This window comes from Dendropsophus ebraccatus, chromosome 4 (assembly GCF_027789765.1).
Source record: "Dendropsophus ebraccatus isolate aDenEbr1 chromosome 4, aDenEbr1.pat, whole genome shotgun sequence".
Classification (NCBI taxonomy): domain Eukaryota; kingdom Metazoa; phylum Chordata; class Amphibia; order Anura; family Hylidae; genus Dendropsophus; species Dendropsophus ebraccatus.
The window spans coordinates 77703352-77722023 of NC_091457.1; the positions used below are offsets into that span (position 1 = coordinate 77703352).

At 47.4% G+C, this 18672-nt stretch overlaps 1 protein-coding gene across 2 annotated transcripts in view; it reads left to right on the forward strand.

Annotated features, from left to right (window-relative positions):
- Nucleotides 1-18672, forward strand: part of TCF25 (transcription factor 25) — a 42637-nt gene that overhangs the window by 4982 nt on the left and 18983 nt on the right. The window contains exons 2-9 of one of the 2 annotated variants that reach the window (XM_069966069.1): nucleotides 12021-12155; nucleotides 12639-12713; nucleotides 12917-13062; nucleotides 13902-13967; nucleotides 14718-14830; nucleotides 15054-15184; nucleotides 16928-17027; nucleotides 17348-17441. In XM_069966069.1, coding sequence (XP_069822170.1) covers nucleotides 12021-12155; nucleotides 12639-12713; nucleotides 12917-13062; nucleotides 13902-13967; nucleotides 14718-14830; nucleotides 15054-15184; nucleotides 16928-17027; nucleotides 17348-17441 — 860 coding nt within the window. The remainder of the gene's footprint in view (nucleotides 1-12020; nucleotides 12156-12638; nucleotides 12714-12916; nucleotides 13063-13901; nucleotides 13968-14717; nucleotides 14831-15053; nucleotides 15185-16927; nucleotides 17028-17347; nucleotides 17442-18672) is intronic. The other variant, XM_069966070.1, reaches the window with a different exon arrangement.

Below are 18672 nucleotides of genomic sequence, written 5' to 3' on the forward strand. Positions count from 1 at the left end.
CCTTGGAACAGAGGCCAGCTATCCCCTCATCTAATAATCCCCAGATGGCAGCAGACGTCTCCCAGGGAATAGAGGCCAGCCATCCCCTCATCTATTAGTCCCCTGATAGCAGCAGACATCTCCCAGGGAATAGAGGCCAGCTATCCCTTCATCTTATAGTCCCCAGATGGCAGCAGACGTCTCCCAGGGAATAGAGGCCAGCTATCCCCTCATCTAATAGTCCCCAGATGGCAGCAGACATCTTCCAGGGAATATAGTCCAGCTATCCCCTCATCTAATAGTCCCCAGATGGCAGCAGACGTTTCCCAGGGAATATAGTCCAGCTATCCCCTCATCTAATAGTCCCCAGATGGCAGCAGACGTCTCCCAGGGAATAGAGGGCAGCTATCCCCTCATCTAATAGTCCCCTGATGGCAGCAGACATCTCCCGGGGAATAGAGGCCAGCTATCCCCTCATCTAATAGTCTCCAGATGGCAGCAGACATCTCCCAGGAATAGAGGCCAGCTATCCCCTCATCTAATAGTCCTCTGATGGCAGCAGACGTCTCCCAGGGAATAGAGGCCAGCTATCCCTTCATCTAATAGTACCCTGATGGCAGCAGACGTCTCCCAGGGAATAGAGGCCAGCCATCCCCTCATCTATTAGTCCCCTGATAGCAGCAGACATCTCCCAGGGAATAGAGGCCAGCTATCCCTTCATCTTATAGTCCCCAGATGGCAGCAGACGTCTCCCAGGGAATAGAGGCCAGCTATCCCCTCATCTAATAGTCTCCAGATGGCAGCAGACGTCTCCCAGGGAAAGAGGCCATTTATCCCCTCATCTAATAGTCCCCTGATGGCAGCAGACGTCTCCCAGGGAATATACTCCAGCTATCCCCTCATCTAATAGTCCCCTGATGGCAGCAGACATCTCCCAGGGAATAGAGGCCAGCTATCCCCTCATCTAATAGTCCCCAGATAGCAGCAGACATCTCCCAGGGAATACTGTCCAGCTATCCCCTCATCTAACAGTCCTCTGATGGCAGCAGACATCTCCCAAGGAATAGAGGCCAGCTATCCCCTCATCTTACAGTCCTCTGATGGCAGCAGACGTCTCCCGGGAATAGAGGCCAGCTATCCCCTCATCTAATAGTCCTGTGATGGCAGCAGTCGTCTCCCAGGAATAGAGGCCAGCTATCCCCTCATCTAACAGTCCTCTGATGGCAGCAGACATCTCCCAGGGAATAGAGGCCAGCTATCCCCTCATCTAATAGTCTCCAGATGGCAGCAGACGTCTCCCAGGGAATAGAGGCCAGCTATCCCCTCATCTAATAGTCTCCAGATGGCAGCAGACGTCTCACAGGAAATATAGTACAGCTATCCCCTCATCTAATAGTCCCCTGATGGCAGCAGACATCTCCCAGGGAATAGAGGCCAGCTATCCCCTCATCCAATAGTCCCCAGATAGCAGCAGACATCTCCCAGGGAATAGAGTCCAGCTATCCCCTCATCTAACAGTCCCCTGATGGCAGCAGACATCTCCTAGGGAATAGAGTCCAGCTATCCCCTCATCTAACAGTCCTCTGATGGCAGCAGACTTCTCCTAGGGAATAGAGGCCAGCTATCCCCTCAACTAATAGTCCCCTGATGGCAGCAGACATATCCTAGGAATAGAGGCCAGCTATCCCCTCATCTGATAGTCCCCTGATGGCAGCAGACATATCCTAGGAATAGAGGCCAGCTATCCCCTCATCTGATAGTCCCCAGATAGCAGCAGACATCTCCCAGGGAAAGAGGCCAGCTATCCCCTCATCTAATAGTCCTGTGATGGCAGCAGACATCTCCCAGGGAATAGAGGCCAGCTATCCCCTCATCTAATAGTCCCCTGATGGCAGCAGACGTCTCCCAGGGAATAGAATGCAGCTATCCCCTCATCTAATAGTCCCCTGATGGCAGCAGACGTCTCCCAGGGAATAAAGTCCAGCTATCCCCTCATCTAATAGTCCCCTGATGGCAGCAGACGTCTCCCAGGAATAGAGGCCAGCTATCCCCTCATCTAACAGTCCTCTGATGGCAGCAGACGTCTCCTAGGGAATAGAGGCCAGCTATCCCCTCATCTAATAGTCCCCTGATGGCAGCAGACATCTCCCAGGGAATAGAGGCCAGCTATCCCCTCATCTAATAGTCCCCAGATGGCAGCAGACATCTCCCAGGGAATAGAGGCCAGCTATCCCCTCATCTTACAGTCCTCTGATGGCAGCAGACATCTCCCAGGGAATAGAGGCCAGCTATCCCCTCATCCAATAGTCCCCAGATAGCAGCAGACGTCTCCCAGGAAATATAGTACAGCTATCCCCTCATCTAATAGTCCCCTGATGGCAGCAGACATCTCCCAGGGAATAGGGGCCAGCTATCCCCTCTTATCTAATAGTCCCCTGATGGCAGCAGACGTCTCCCAGGAATAGAGGCCAGCTATCCCCTCATCTAATAGTCCTCTGATGGCAGCAGACATCTCCCAGGGAATAAAGGCCAGCTATCCCCCCATTTAATAGTCCCCTGATGGCAGCAGACATCTCCCTTGGAACAGAGGCCAGCTATCCCCTCATCTAATAATCCCCAGATGGCAGCAGACGTCTCCCAGGGAATAGAGGCCAGCTATCCCCTCATCTAATAGTCCCCTGATGGCAGCAGACGTCTCCCAGGAAATAGAGGCCAGCTATCCCCTCATCTAATAGTCCCCTGATGTCAGCAGACATCTCCCAGAGAAAGAGGCCAGCTATCCCCTCATCTAATAGTCCCCTGATGGCAGCAGACATCTCCCAGGGAATATTGTCCAGCTATCCCCTCATCTAATAGTCCCCTGATGGCAGCAGACGTCTCCCAGGGAATAGAGGCCAGCTATCCCCTCATCTAATAGTCCCCTGATGGCAGCAGACATCTCCCAGGAAATAGAGGCCAGCTATCCCCTCATCTAATAGTCCCCTGATGGCAGCAGACATCTCCAAGGGAAAGAGGCCAGCTATCCCCTCATCTAATAGTCCCCAGATGGCAGCAGACATCTCCCAGGGAATAGAGGCCAGCTATCCCCTCATCTAATAGTCCCCAGATGGCAGCAGACATCAGGGGCAACAACATCTTCTTGGGACATGCCAATAAAAAAAATCATGGCCTGCAGATGGCAAGACCGCCCATGACGAAGTCCTGTTAGAGGCGATTGCCGTTACCAGGGCTCTATAGAGTAAAGGCTTAACCCCATAGCAAAGCATTGCCTGTCCAAGCATGATGGGGATTGTAGTTGTGTAACAACTGACGGGTGTGAGTTTGACACCCCTGATCTATAGCAACACAACCCCCATCCTTTAATACTGGCATCCTGCTGATACTTCAAATACTATAAATGCTGCCCTATGTGTCCCCATTAGTGTACCTAGTGCCTCCCATATACTGTACTCAAGATGATATAGGTGCAGAGGATGGGGATAGTGATCCTCTCAGTGGCAAAACTAGAAAATCATGAGCATTAGATTAAACCACAAAGTCAATTCCGACCCCAAATTAGACCCCCCTCCATACACTGCTTCTCATGCCTCTCTGCACATATTCTGTAGTTCATGGGCCCCCTTTCTCACATAGACTGCTGAAGATATCTCCCTTTCTCTCACGTATTCTGCTGCTTATCCCCCCCTTCTCCCCCCCTTCTCTGACACAGACTGCCACTTGTGACCTTCTTCTCTAAGGGTATGTGCATAGGAAACTTGGTTGAACTTGATGGACATGTGTTTTTTTCCAACCGTATTAACTATGTACTGTAACTATGTAATCCGCCGCTCGTGGACTGCGGCGAGCACGTGCGTCTCCACCTGTGTCATAGACTCCATTCTATGCACGGGCGGATTCCTTCCTCCGTCCAAAGAATGAACTTGATCATTCTTTGGACGGAGGAAGGAATCCGCCTGTGCATAGAATGGAGTCTATGACACGGGCAGGGACATGCGTGCCCGCCGCAGCCCGCGAGCGGCGGATTACGCGACAGAGTTTTCGTCACTTTTCAGCAGTGTGCACATACCCTAATATTCTGCTGGTCATGATTTCCCCTTCTCCCCTTAGACTGCTGAAAATATATCCTCTTCCGTCATATAGGCTGCCGCTCATGGCCCTCCTCCCGCATATAGGCTGCCGCTCATGGCCCTCCTCCCTCATATAGGCTGCCGCTCATTGCCCTCCTCCCTCATATAGGCTGCCGCTCATGGCCCTCCTCCCTCATATAGGCTGCCGCTCATGGCCCTCCTCCCTCATATAGGCTGCAGCTCATGGCCCTCCTCCCTCATATAGGCTGCCGCTCATGGCCATCTTCCCTCATATAGGCTGCAGCTCATGGCCCTCCTCCCTCATATAGACTGCAGCTCATGGCCCTCCTCCCTCATATAGGCTGCCGCTCATGGCCCTCCTCCCTCATATATGCTGCCGCTCATGGCCCTCCTCTCTCATATAGGCTGCCACTCATGGCCCTTCTCCCTCATATAGGCTGCCGCTCATGGCCCTCTTCCCTCATATAGGCTGCAGCTCATGGCCCTTTTCCCTCATATAGGCTGCCGCTCATGGCCCTCCTCCCGCATATAGGCTGCTGCTCATGGCCCTCCTCCCTCATATAGGCTGCAGCTCATGGCCCTCCTCCCTCATATAGGCTGCCGCTCATGGCCCTCCTCCCTCATATAGGCTGCAGCTCATGGCCCTCCTCCCTCATATAGGCTGCCGCTCATGGCCCTCCTCCCTCATATAGGCTGCCGCTCATGGCCCTCCTCCCTCATATAGGCTGCAGCTCATGGTCCTCCTTCCTCATATAGGCTGCAGCTCATGGCCCTCCTCCCTCATATAGGCTGCAGCTCATGGCCCTCCTCCCTCATATAGGCTGCAGCTCATGGCCCTCCTCCCTCATATAGGCTGCAGCTCATGGTCCTCCTTCCTCATATAGGCTGCCGCTCATGGCCCTCCTCCCTCATATAGGCTGCAGCTCATGGTCCTCCTTCCTCATATAGGCTGCAGCTCATGGCCCTCCTCCCTTATATAGGCTGCAGCTCATGGTCCTCCTTCCTCATATAGGCTGCCGCTCATGGCCCTCTTCCCTCATATAGGCTGCAGCTCATGGTCCTCCTTCCTCATATAGGCTGCAGCTCATGGTCCTTCTCTGTCATACAGACTGCTGCTCATGGCCCTCCTCCCTCATATAGAATGCAGCTCATGGCCCTCCTCCCTTTATATAGGCTGCCGCTCATGGCCCTCCTCCCTCATATAGGCTGCAGCTCATGGACCTCCTCCCGCATATAGGCTGCAGCTCATGACCCTCCTCCCGCATATAGGCTGCAGCTCATGGCCCTCCTCCCTCATATAGGCTGCTGCTCATTACCCTCCTCCCTCATATAGGCTGCCGCTCATGGCCCTCTATCACATAGGCTGCCGCTTATGGCTCTCCTCTGTCATACAGAGTGCCTCTCATGGCTCTCCTCCCTCATATAGGCTGCTGCTCATTACCCTCCTCCCTCATATAGGCTGCTGCTCATTACCCTCCTCCCTCATATAGGCTGCCGCTCATGGTCCTCCTCCCTCATATAGGCTGCTGCTCATTACCCTCCTCCCTCATATAGGCTGCCGCTCATGGCCCTCTTCCCTCATATAGGCTGCTGCTCATTGCCCTCCTCTCTCATATAGGCTGCCACTCATGGCCCTCCTTCCTCATATAGGCTGCTGCTCATGGTCCTCCTCCCTCATATAGGCTGCCGCTTATGGCTCTCCTCTGTCATACAGAGTGCCTCTCATGGCCCTCCTCCCTCATAAAGGCTGCTGCTCATTACCCTCCTCCCTCATATAGGCTGCAGCTCATGGTCCTCCTCTGTCATACAGACTGCCTCTAATGGCCCTCCTCCCTCATATAGGCTGCAGCTCATGGCCCTCCTCTGTCATACAGACTGCGTCTCATGGCCCTCCTCTCTCATATAAGAGCAGATTATGGCCCTCCTCTATGGTCTATTCTCAGGCACCTGTCCATTATGAAGCACTGAGGGCTGGCCCGCCGCCCCCCGTGTGATGATCTTCCCTCCCCTCTGTGAGACAGAACGGCTCGATCCAGACCTATCGTGCCACTTGATCCTCTATGAAATCCCAAGCGCAGGTGAGTGGTTACCACAGTCCATGATAGATGCAGTAGAGCTGGACCATCAATTCAGAACACAAATAATTTATTAATAAGCGCTTATTAATAAATTTGTGCCCCTGAATTGATGGTCCATCCCTACTGCGTCTATCACGGACCGTGGTAACCACTCACCTGCGCTTGGGATTTCATAGAGGATCAAGTGGCACGATAGGTCTGGATGGAGCCATTCTGTCTTACATTTTCCTGACACCGGTGGACACGGGTGGTGATCCCTCTTCCTTTGAGCTGCGGTGACTTATGTATAGCACAACACACTTCTATAGAGTTGTGCCTATTTCTGCACAACTCGACTAGGTGAGTTAATTTCAATACACTTTTGTGTGTGCTCACCTTTGCTGATTGTATTGCACTAGGAAGCGTCCTCATGTTTGTTTCTATACTCCCCTCTGTGAGGCGGTTCCATTGATTATAATGTAGCCGCGTCAGAGAGGGGAGGAGAGATCGTCTACTAAGGGTAATTTTTTTGCGCCAGCTGACCCACCATGTGTTATACACAACTGTTATCTTACTATAAAACAGTATACTGTTGCACTGGTGTTCTGTACTGCTTTCATCTGCATTTTCTGAATTTTAGTATGGTATAATTTGAGCTAATAAAGGATATTTTTACATTATTATGTTATCAGTGTGTCCAGCATTTGTCTGATCCTTGTGGATCTTAGTGTTTTCTTACTGCTGATATGTAGAATATGCAAAAGAAGGGTCTGTGGAGTCTCAGTTACGAGTCTCAAAACACGGGAATAGCCAGATATCCCTCCAGGGGAGGGAAGCCTATTGCCAAGGGGGTGCCTCCCAGTGGGGAGATCACCAAACCACCCTGATACGTAGCCCCTTAAGTCCCACTCGGTTGCGAGTATTGGAACATAAATAGGGAAATACCAGGGTGGCCCCTTATACGTCAAAGTCTAACTCTGTAATGAGTATTGCGACATGACAAGGGTTTACCAAGGCAGGCATCCATCCACAGACGATCGTTTCGGGGTAGTTGCCCCTCGTCAGTGTGGAGTAGGATTCTGGCTAAGAGGGGCAATAAAAAATAGACCAACAAAACACAGCAATCGCTGAGCTCAGGGAGACCAGCGACAAAGAAATCCGATGGCTATTCCCGTGTTTTGAGACTCGTAACTGAGTCTCCACGGACCCTTCTTTTGCATATTTAAATTTATAGGGGGCAATGCATCAGTGGAGACTCTTCAGTGAGTACTCCATCTGATTTTTTTTTTGTCGCTGGTCTCCCTGAGCTCAGCGATTGCTGTGTTTTGTTGGTCTATTTTTCATTGCCCCTGTTAGGCAGAATCCTACTCCACACTGATGAGGGGCAACTACCCCGAAACGATCGTCTGTGGATGGATGGATTCCTGCCTTGGTAAACCCTTGTCATGTCGCAATACTCACCACAGAGGTAGACTTTGACGTGTAAGGGGCCACCCTGGTATTTTCCTATTTATGTTCCAATACTTGCAACCGAGTGGGACTACGTATCAGGGTGGTTTGGTGATCTCCCCACTGGGAGGCACCCCTTGGCAATAGGCTTCCCTCCCCTGGAGGGATATCTGGCTATTCCCGTGTTTTGAGACTCGTAACTGAGACTCCACTGACCCTTTTGCATATTTAAATTTATAGGGGGCAATGCATCAGTGGAGACTCTTCAGTAGGGCTGGGCGATTAATCGAATTAATTTGATTAATTCGCCCAGAATTTGAGAATCGATTTGACTTTTTTGGAAAATCGAAAATCGATTTTCCAAAAAAATCATTGGATTTGGGCGCGCGGGCTGCTCGCATCCTCCAGCTACTGAAACAGCGTGAGGAGCGAGAGCGCCCAGCAGCGTCCTATGTCCCCGCCTCTGACCCGCCCCCATAGCCGGACGTGTACGCGCGCTTCCTCCCGGCCGCACATGGAGGTCCCCGGAGGAGGCTGCAGATACTGAAGCATCGGGTGATCGCTGCGGATGCTGGAGCTGTACAGCAGCGACACTATCACCCGATGCTTCAGTATCTGCAGCCTCCTCCGGGGACCTCCATGTGCGGCCGGGAGGAAGCGCGCGTACACGTCCGGCTATGGGGGCGGGTCCGCTGCGGGGAGTAGTGCGGGCGGGAGGAGAGGGCAAGTGCCGGTGGTGTGCGCCCCCGCAGAGCGGGTACACCAGGTATGTTCCCTCCTGCCCCGGTCTGCTTCATGCCCCTGCCGATCTGCCCTATTCTCCCCCCGATCTGCCCCATGCTCCCCCCAGTGTGCCCCATGCATGTCCCCCAGTGTACCCCATGCCTTTCCCCCCTAGTCTGCCCCTTGCTCCCCATGCTCTCCAGCCCAGTGTACCCCATGCCCTTCCCCCCCCAGTCTGCCCCATGCTCTTAGCTATGTCCCTGACTGTTACCTGTACTACTACTACACCCCTCATCTTTACCTGTACTACTACTACACCCCTCATCTTTACCTGTACTACTACTACACCCCTCATCTGTACCTGTACTACTACTGCACTCCTCATCTGTACCTGTACTACTACTACACTCCTCATCTGTACCTGTACTACTACTACACTCCTCATCTCTACCTGTACTACTAATACACCCCTCATCTATACCTGTACTACTACTACACTCCTCATCTTTACCTGTACTACTACTACACCCCTCATCTGTACCTGTACTACTACTACACTCCTCATCTGTACCTGTACTACTACTACACCCCTCATCTGTACCTGTACTACTACTACACTCCTCATCTTTACCTGTACTACTACTACTACACCCCTCATCTTTACCTGTACTACTACTACACCCCTCATATATACCTGTACTACTACTACACCCCGCATCTATACCTGTACTACTACTACACCCCTCATCTGTACCTGTACTACTACTACACTCCTCATCTGTACCTGTACTACTACTACACTCCTCATCTTTACCTGTACTACTACTACACCCCTCATCTTTACCTGTACTACTACTACACCCCTCATCTTTACCTGTACTACTACTACACTCCTCATCTGTACCTGTACTACTACTACACTCCTCATCTTTACCTGTACTACTACTACACCCCTCATCTTTACCTGTACTACTACTACACCCCTAATCTTTACCTGTACTACTACTACTCCCCTCATCTATACCTGTACTACTACTACACCCCGCATCTATACCTGTACTACTACTACTACACTCCTCATCTTTACCTGTACTACTACTACACCCCTCATCTTTACCTGTACTACTACTACACCCCTCATCTTTACCTGTACTACTACACTCCTCATCTGTACCTGTACTACTACTACACCCCTCATCTTTACCTGTACTACTACTACACTCCTCATCTGTACCTGTACTACTACTACACCCCTCATCTATACCTGTACTACTACTACTACACCAGGCTCATCTATACCTGTACTACTACTACACTCCTCATCTGTACCTGTACTACTACTACACCAGGCTCATCTATACCTGTACTACTACTACTACACTCCTCATCTATACCTGTACTACTACTACACCTCTCATCTATACCTGTACTACTACTATTACACCCCTCATCTTTACCTGTACTACTACACCCCTCATCTATACATGTACTACTACTACACCCCTCATCTGTACCTGTACTACTACTACACCCCTCATCTTTACCTGTACTACTACTACACCCCTCATCTTTACCTGTACTACTACTACACCCCTCATCTTTACCTGTACTACTACTACACTCCTCATCTTTACCTGTACTACTACTACACCCCTCATCTTTACCTGTACTACTACTACACCCCTCATCTTTACCTGTACTACTACTACACTCCTCATCTTTACCTGTACTACTACTACACTCCTCATCTGTACCTGTACTACTACTGCACTCCTCATCTGTACCTGTACTACTACTACACTCCTCATCTTTACCTGTACTACTACTACACCCCTCATCTTTACCTGTACTACTACTACTACTACACCCCTCATCTTTACCTGTACTACTACTACACTCCTCATCTGTACCTGTACTACTACTACACCCCTCATCTGTACCTGTACTACTACTACACCCCTCATCTGTACCTGTACTACTACTACACCCCTCATCTTTACCTGTACTACTACTACACCCCTCATCTGTACCTGTACTACTACTACACCCCTCATCTATACCTGTACTACTACTACACCAGGCTCATCTATACCTGTACTACTACTACACTCCTCATCTGTACCTGTACTACTACTACACCAGGCTCATCTATACCTGTACTACTACTACTACACCAGGCTCATCTATACCTGTACTACTACTACACTCCTCATCTATACCTGTACTACTACTACACTCCTCATCTGTACCTGTACTACTACTACTACACCCCTCATCTATACCTGTGCTACTACTACTACTACTACACCCCTCATCTTTACCTGTACTACTACTACACTCCTCATCTTTACCTGTACTACTACTACACTCCTCATCTTTACCTGTACTACTACTACACTCCTCATCTTTACCTGTACTACTACTACACTCCTCATCTTTACCTGTACTACTACTACACTCCTCATCTTTACCTGTACTACTACTACACTCCTCATCTTTACCTGTACTACTACTACACTCCTCATCTTTACCTGTACTACTACTACACTCCTCATCTTTACCTGTACTACTACTACACCCCTCATCTTTACCTGTACTACTACTACTACACCCCTCATCTTTACCTGTACTACTACTACTACACCCCTCATCTTTACCTGTACTACTACTACTACACCCCTCATCTTTACCTGTACTACTACACCCCTCATCTATACCTGTACTACAACTACTACACTCCTCATCTTTACCTGTACTACTACTACACTCCTCATCTTTACCTGTACTACTACTACACTCCTCATCTTTACCTGTACTACTACTACTACACCCCTCATCTTTACCTGTACTACTACTACACTCCTCATCTGTACCTGTACTACTACTACACCCCTCATCTTTACCTGCACTACTACTACTACTGCACCCCTCATCTGTTCCTGTACTACTACTACTACACCCCTCATCTGTACCACTACTACACCCCTCATCTTTACCTGTACTGCTAATCCCCTCATCTGTACTACTACTACTAATACACTAGTACATAGGGCACATATTTGGGAAAACTACTTATATGGGGCACACAATGGGCTTGTCTACTACATAGGGGCACGGGAGGAGCACTGTTACACTGGGAAGCAATATGGTTGTTGTCTCAAACGTCTATAAAATAGTTTCTGATGCTGCAGGGAGAAAAATGTCCTGTTTGTTTAGCAAAAAGAGAAAAAAATCGAGATTTAAATCGAGAATCGTCCAAAATTTTAAAAAAATCGAGATTTTATTTTTTGGCCATATCGCCCAGCCCTACTCTTCAGTGAGTACTCCATCTGATTTTTTTTGTCGCTGGTCTCCCTGAGCTCAGCGATTGCTGTGTTTTGTTGATATGTAGAAGCAGAAACTGAAAAAAATAGTTAGGCATAAAGGCCTACACACATCTAGTCATTAAGATGTTACAGTGATGCTTAATTCCAGCTCGCTGTCATCCACATCCCCATAGACAATGACTGAAGCTACAGTGTGCATGCTTGATGGCCACTTCATTCACACGGGACTCTCTGGAGTTCCCTTCTTGAGCTTCTGGGGGGTCCCGGCAGTCAGACCCCCCATCATCAGACACTTATGCTTTATGTTGTAGTCATGGAGGCACAATCCCTTTACATCTGTTTTAATCTAGTTGTGGGAAAACAAGATCATGGAAATAATGCAGCTCTGTTTGTTACAGATCACTGAAGCAGATGAAGATCCCCAGAGTGATCCAGACATTGATCAGAGCGTTCAGTCCAGAATGACAGATGAAGAGGAGCCCAGTGTGCAAGAGAAACCTGAAAGTGACCTCAGTGGGACAACTTCAACTCAGGTATGGACTCAGGTTCAGCTCTAAGGCGCTGTCTTAGGCATGTCTCAGAAAATGCTCGATTTGCTACCAAAATAAAAACCCATACTCACCCGCCCTAACCCAACAGTCCTCTCATTCTCACACCATCTAATTTACAAAATAAATAAATAAAAATTAGAGATGAGCGAACCGGGTTCGCTCATCTCTAATTTTTATTTATTTATTTTGTTCGGTATTTGATTAACTGGGGCTGCTGAACTTGGATAAAGCTCTAAGGTTGTCTGGAAAACATGGATACAGCCAATGACTATATCCATGTTTTCCACATAGCCTTAGGGCTTTATCCAACTTCAGCAGCCACCGCTAATCAAATGCCGAAAGTTCGAGTTCGGATCGACTCGAGCATGCTCCAGGTTCGCTCATCTCTAATAAAAATCTGTCACTGGACAACCCTTTTATATTGTTGTCTGGTCTACATTACAACTTGTTTATCTTTCTTTTTAGACTGCTTCAAGTAATAAAACAAAGAAGAAGAAAAAGAAAAAAAAAGCAAAGAAGTCTACACCTGCTGATGGTCAGGTAATCTGTCCACTTGGATAGTAGTGTAGATTAGGGTTTGTTATGTGAATGAGACATAGCTTTTAGAAGCTAGCCCAGAGATAAGATGTTGTGACGCTAATCTCTTCATTTATTCAAGTGCTATGAGGTGGCGTGCATGTTGTATTGGTATGTTATTGTGCAAAGTATCACTTGTTACCCTTTTGTTTTCCAACCACATACAGACGGATGGTGCTGTAGAGCGCAGCGATGAGCTTGGAAATATTGACAGTATTTTACAGAGTATAGAAAATACCAATGGAATTGTGTACCAGATCCAGAACAACAGCAACAGCACAGACACCCGTCCCCTGCTATATGTTGAGCACAGGTATAGTTACAGATTTGTTCTTTGGTGGTAGCATTAGAGTTAATGTGGCCAACTTGATCAGCATTGTCTATATCTCTGTATGCACAACGTATGGCCACAGCCAACTGATGTATAGGGAAACAGTCTGCATAGCTATAAACATGCCTTCTGGAGCATCACAATGCATGGCTTTAGTTTGATAATTATGGCTTTTTTACAAAGCACAGGCAACATTGAGCCCTATGTTAAAGGGGCTTCCCCGGATGTAACATTGATAGTCTATCTCTAGGATAGGCCACCATTGTGGGATTGGTCCAACACCTGCTGGAGCCCCTCTTTATCAGTCTTGTCTACAGACACAAAGTCCTAGTAATATTATGAGATGCATCTACAACCCCTGTAAAAAATAGTATATTTACCCATCTTCCCATAATTCCTGAACAACTAAAGAAATTGTTTTGGCTGCCCAGGTATGATGGGAATTGTGGATTTGCAACAGCTGGGTGGCAAAAGTTCATCATCTTTGCATTAGTGTATAGTGTATAACTGGACACTTAGGAGGCAGATTAGCGTGGTGTACGTGAACCGTATCCCATGCTCACCTTATAGGTAGGCGGGCGCGACAAGGCAGGGAGGAAAGGTGGCCTCCTCTAACACCTGATTTATTAAACCTGGCAAAAATGTACACCTATGCCTCTTAGTAAATCCGGCCAAGGAAAAGGGGGTGGGGCTTTTTTTTAAGACTGGCGTACGAGTACACCAGTCTTGATAAATGTTCCCCTGTGTGTCCAATAGGAATTCCCATACCAGGACACTGTACTGTCTGTTATTATTGTAACATGCACTTTTTCTATTTGCAGGAACCTTAACCCTGAAACTGAGCTCAAAAAATTTTTTGGATCTCGAGCGGTCATGGGAGATCAGAGGTAAATTGTTAAACAGGGACAACTGCAGCATCTCCTGTCATCTGGGGATTCAAAGATTTCGCCCACTGGCTAAAATCCACCCATATGTAATAATAGCAGTAGATGGGTTTAGTTGTTACAATTATGGTGATACCAAATTCATGCCTATCAGCAGGGCTGTGGGAAGGTCTTTTTTTTTTTTTTTGATGAGCTGAAGATTTCTTTAGTATTTTTTGGGGTACATGTGATATTTTAATCACATTTCACTATATTTCTTGGCCTTCAGTGTGTTACCATTCAGGGCATTAAGAATGAAATAATATCAATTATGTTTATATATATGTAATAAAGCAGATATTATTTTCGCCTTTTAGTTTTAGTCCTTATTGGGAATTGGGAAGTAATATAGGCGTGTATTATGCATGTCACCAAAATGCTAATCATAATGCCCAGTAGGCATATTTATATGGATTATATCTAGATTATTTGTACCCTGCAATCTTGTCATGGGAGAGTATGATGAGGTGACAGAGGGAGCCCCTGTCCTTTGGTAACCACATAGATGCCACAGTCACCATTGACTGCAGTGTCTAAAAGGTTAAAAGACCAGGATTAGAGTTATTTCTTATCCCGGCTATTAGAGCCAGTCACAGCCAGGCAGTATTTGTGCCCTGCAATCGTCATAATGTACATGTGCATCATATGTCAGGAAGAGATTAATAACTGTTTTTCTAGCAGTCCTTTACTTTAAGAATCCTTATTATTATTTAGAGATGACATCAGTTCGCATTTACGTTGCAGACCGCGACACAGACAACGGCTGCATCACCGAAGCACGTGGCTTACATCCCCAAAGAACACGTGGCCAAGATTCAGTAAAACAGGTGGGTGCTTCTTAGGGTAAAATGCCACCCTGTTTTGCCACTCTATTGGCATGTGTATGTTTAATTCTTATGTGAAAATCAATAAAACATGTTTTAAAAAAAAATCCAGGATGGCAACTAAGATCTCTTTACTGCCTGTGTGTTTACTCCATGCCGGACAAGCTGTCAGTCATGGTATATTTTGTAAGGTCACTCTATTTACTGTTTCTTGTGTCCTTTTTAGGTATTACTATGAGCCTTTTAGAGACCAAACGAGGGGTTCAGTATTTCACCTTTGAGCACCAGAGAGATTACCAGCAGGTTCAATTCAAGTTTCTGGATGCCGTAGAGTCAATGGATCCAAACAATATTGTAGTAAGTCTTAGGCCACTTTTCTTTTCTAGATAACCTCTGTCTATACCCAACCTACATCTATAAACTCAGACAGAGAAAAGCTGCAAATACCTGCACCCCTCTGGTGAATTAAAGGGCATTGCATAATGGTACAAGAGGAGTTGAGTAGATGGATGTATAGTTTTCTTTGGAAAGGTTCAAGGGTGACTTCTCAGGGCTGTGGAGTCGAGTGGGAGCTAGCTTTGGCTGGAGTCGGAGTTGGAGTCGGAAAAAATGTACTGACTCCAGCTTTAAAAAAAATCTTTAAAAAATTTAGAATTGAATTTTGATATGAATTTTATAAGTTTTGCTCATGAATGTATACTATGAGCAACATTCTAATAGGACACTGGCCCTATTACATAAGGGTGGTCATGGAAAAGTTGTCGGTCACTATTCGGCAGTTTGTTTCTGAGCTGGAAAAGTCCATTGTGAGGGGGGAGATCTGTGCTGTTCTCTTCCTGGATGCTGGATGACTGTATATGAGCAGCAGTGTAATATGAAGATATCCTGTGTAATATAGAGGAGGAGGAGAAGACATAAGTAGTGTAGCAGTAACCTCTGTCTTCAGTGTGGTGTTTTCTCTCTGGGAGAAGATTTGAGTGTTTTTATTTACTGTTCAATTGCTGCAGCTGTGTGTGTGTGTGTTTGTGTGTGCTATGGCTGCAGTAGGCTGTGTGTGTGTGTGCTATGGCTGCAGCAGGCTGTGTGTATGTGTGCTATGGCTGCAGCAAGCTGTGTGTGTGTTTGCGTGTGTGTGCGCACACTATGGCTGCGGCAGGCTGTGTGTATGTGTGCTATGGCTGCAGCAGACTGTGTGTGTGTACCATGGCTGCAGCAGGCTGTGTGTATGTGCTATAGCTTCACCAGGCTGTGTGGGTGTGTGTGTATGCTATGGCTGTAGCAGGCTGTGTGTGTGTGTGTGTGTGTGTGTGCTATTGTGTGCCCCCACAGTGACCTTCTATATCACTATGTGTGACCCCCTGTATATCACTATGGCTGACCTCAATATTACAGGTATCTGGCATTCTTAGCAGTGTTTCTTTAAGTATGGTGAATATTTAGTTAGAAACATAGAAGACTGTCAGCAGGAAAAGATCACCTGCTCCATTTAGTCTAGTTCTGAGTTGTTCAGGACATGGAGGCTGGAGACTGGCTGCATCCACTGCACACACAGGAGAAGCTGCTTTATATGTTTCCTTATTCCCTCAGAAGTCGCCCAGGATCATGTAGGACATTAGGGAGAAGCTGCTGAGCCAGTGTGATAAATAACTCCCCTGGTATATGACTGGCCATTTTTGAAGGAGCGGGAGTCTGAGTCAGTCCTGATAAAATTCAGGAGTCTGAGTCGGTCCTGATAAAATTCAGGAGTCGGAGTTGGAGTCGGAACTGCGGCTTACCGACTCCACAGCCCTGCTTATCATTTATGCCTTGTAAACCTCTGCTCATTCTGCTAAGTAGTCAAGAGGGTGGTGAATGACAGCTATCCGTGTGTATGTGTTCATATACACAAAGCTGTCAGTCACTGAGTAGGAATCTGCCAGCGACTTATCTCCTGTCTCTCCTTTCAGAACACCAGAATGTTCAGCCATGCCAAACATTTATAAAACGGCATTTGAAATTGCATGAGTGTAGTTAAAGAATGGATTATCTATCTTTATCTATATTACATATTATGCATATGCATTATGTTATATATGTTATCTTTGTTTACTCTTTCTGCAGTTACTTCTCCAGATGAACCCATATCATGTAGACTCCTTGCTGCAGCTCAGCGATGTCTGCCGTCTTCAGGAAGACCAGGAAATGGCGAGAGATTTAATTGGTAAATGTTCACAGTTTATGCTGGTATTAAAGGGTCTCTCTAACAATCTAAATACGAAATAAACAACAAAAAAAAATATACTCACCTTATCAGTCTCCCACTGCTGCTGTTCCTACGCTTGCTTGGTTTTCAACCACTGGCCTCTGAAAGCTGACCCCATTTTAAGAGGGAGCACAAAGTAGAGAGGATGAGGACTTTGCAAGCATGGTAACAGCTACTGCAGGAAACAGCAGAGGCCAGGTAATAAAAAAAAATCTTGTTTTTTTTCTGTGCTACAACATTTTCAGCTAAAAACCTCATAACACCGATTTGTTTTGCAGAGAGAGCCCTTTATAGTCTGGAGTGTGCTTTCCATCCTGTGTTTAGTCTCACCAGTGGGACCTGCAGACTCGATTATTGCCGATCAGAAAACAGGTCTGTAATGATGCTCACCTACAGTATTTCACTTTACCTACCATGTACATTTATAATATATCAATAGGATGTAATAAACACCAACTTTCTCAGAAATACGCAATAGACCTGCTATATACCAAGTAGAGGTTTTGACTTGTACCAAGTTTTCACAAAAAAGAGTGTAAACATGGTATACACAAAATATATACTTTATTGTATCACACTATACTATAGTATTCTGTATTCACTAATGGCCCTTTTGTCTGCACACAATTGTGTTCCAGTAGTTTGGTATCCTTCCCCCTCGGTCTTGATTTTAATGTGTTTTGCTATACAATAAAGTTGTCTGTTTATTCTCGTTTTCCTCTGACCTCCTGGGAGCGCTGGTAGGTTATTGTGTGCATTTAAAATGTCCTTAACCTTTTAACTGTATGTCCATTTTGCTGGTGCATTGCTGCAAATTGACCTTCAATTAAAAGTTGATGGATGATGTAAGCACATGAGCTGTTGTCACACCATCAGCAGTGGTTGCTGGCTGCGTGTGGCCAACATCCTGCTGCAACCACTGGCATACAGATTATCTCCAGTCCCGACCATTTAAAAGGAACCAATCACACAAAAATTGGCTATAAAGCTAAGGATACGTGCTGGTAGATCAGCCAGCACGCTTCCTAACCATCCCCCTGTCCCCTCCGTCCCTTGTACATAGAGCCCGCAAAGTTAGTTTATTAGTCTCCCGGGCTCTATGCATATTACCATGTAAGTAGTCACGGTGGGCGGGCGGCTTCTTCAAGTAGTCACGGTGGGCGGGTGTCTTTTTCAAGTAGTCCGTGTCCTGGGCCGGCTCCAGCGCTGTAATCACGCCCCTCTGGGCGTGTGTAGAAAGCGCAGCATGGTGACGTCATTAGGGGGGGCCGGCTGTGCACGTCGGCCTGGCCGACGTCTTTACTAAGCTGCGCATGCGCAGTGCAGCCGGAGAAGACGCTGCGGTACTGCGCCTGCGCGGCGTAGTACAGCAGTGGCTTCACCCACAGTACTGCGCATGCGCAGCTTAGTAAAGACGTCGGCCAGGCCGACGTGCACTGCCGGCCCCCCCTAATGACGTCACCATGCAGCGCTTTCTACACACGCCCAGAGGGGCGTGATTACAGCGCTGGAGTCGGCCCAGGACACGGACTACTTGAAGAAGACACCCGCCCACCGTGACTACTTGAAGAAGCCGCCCGCCCACCGTGACTACTTACATGGT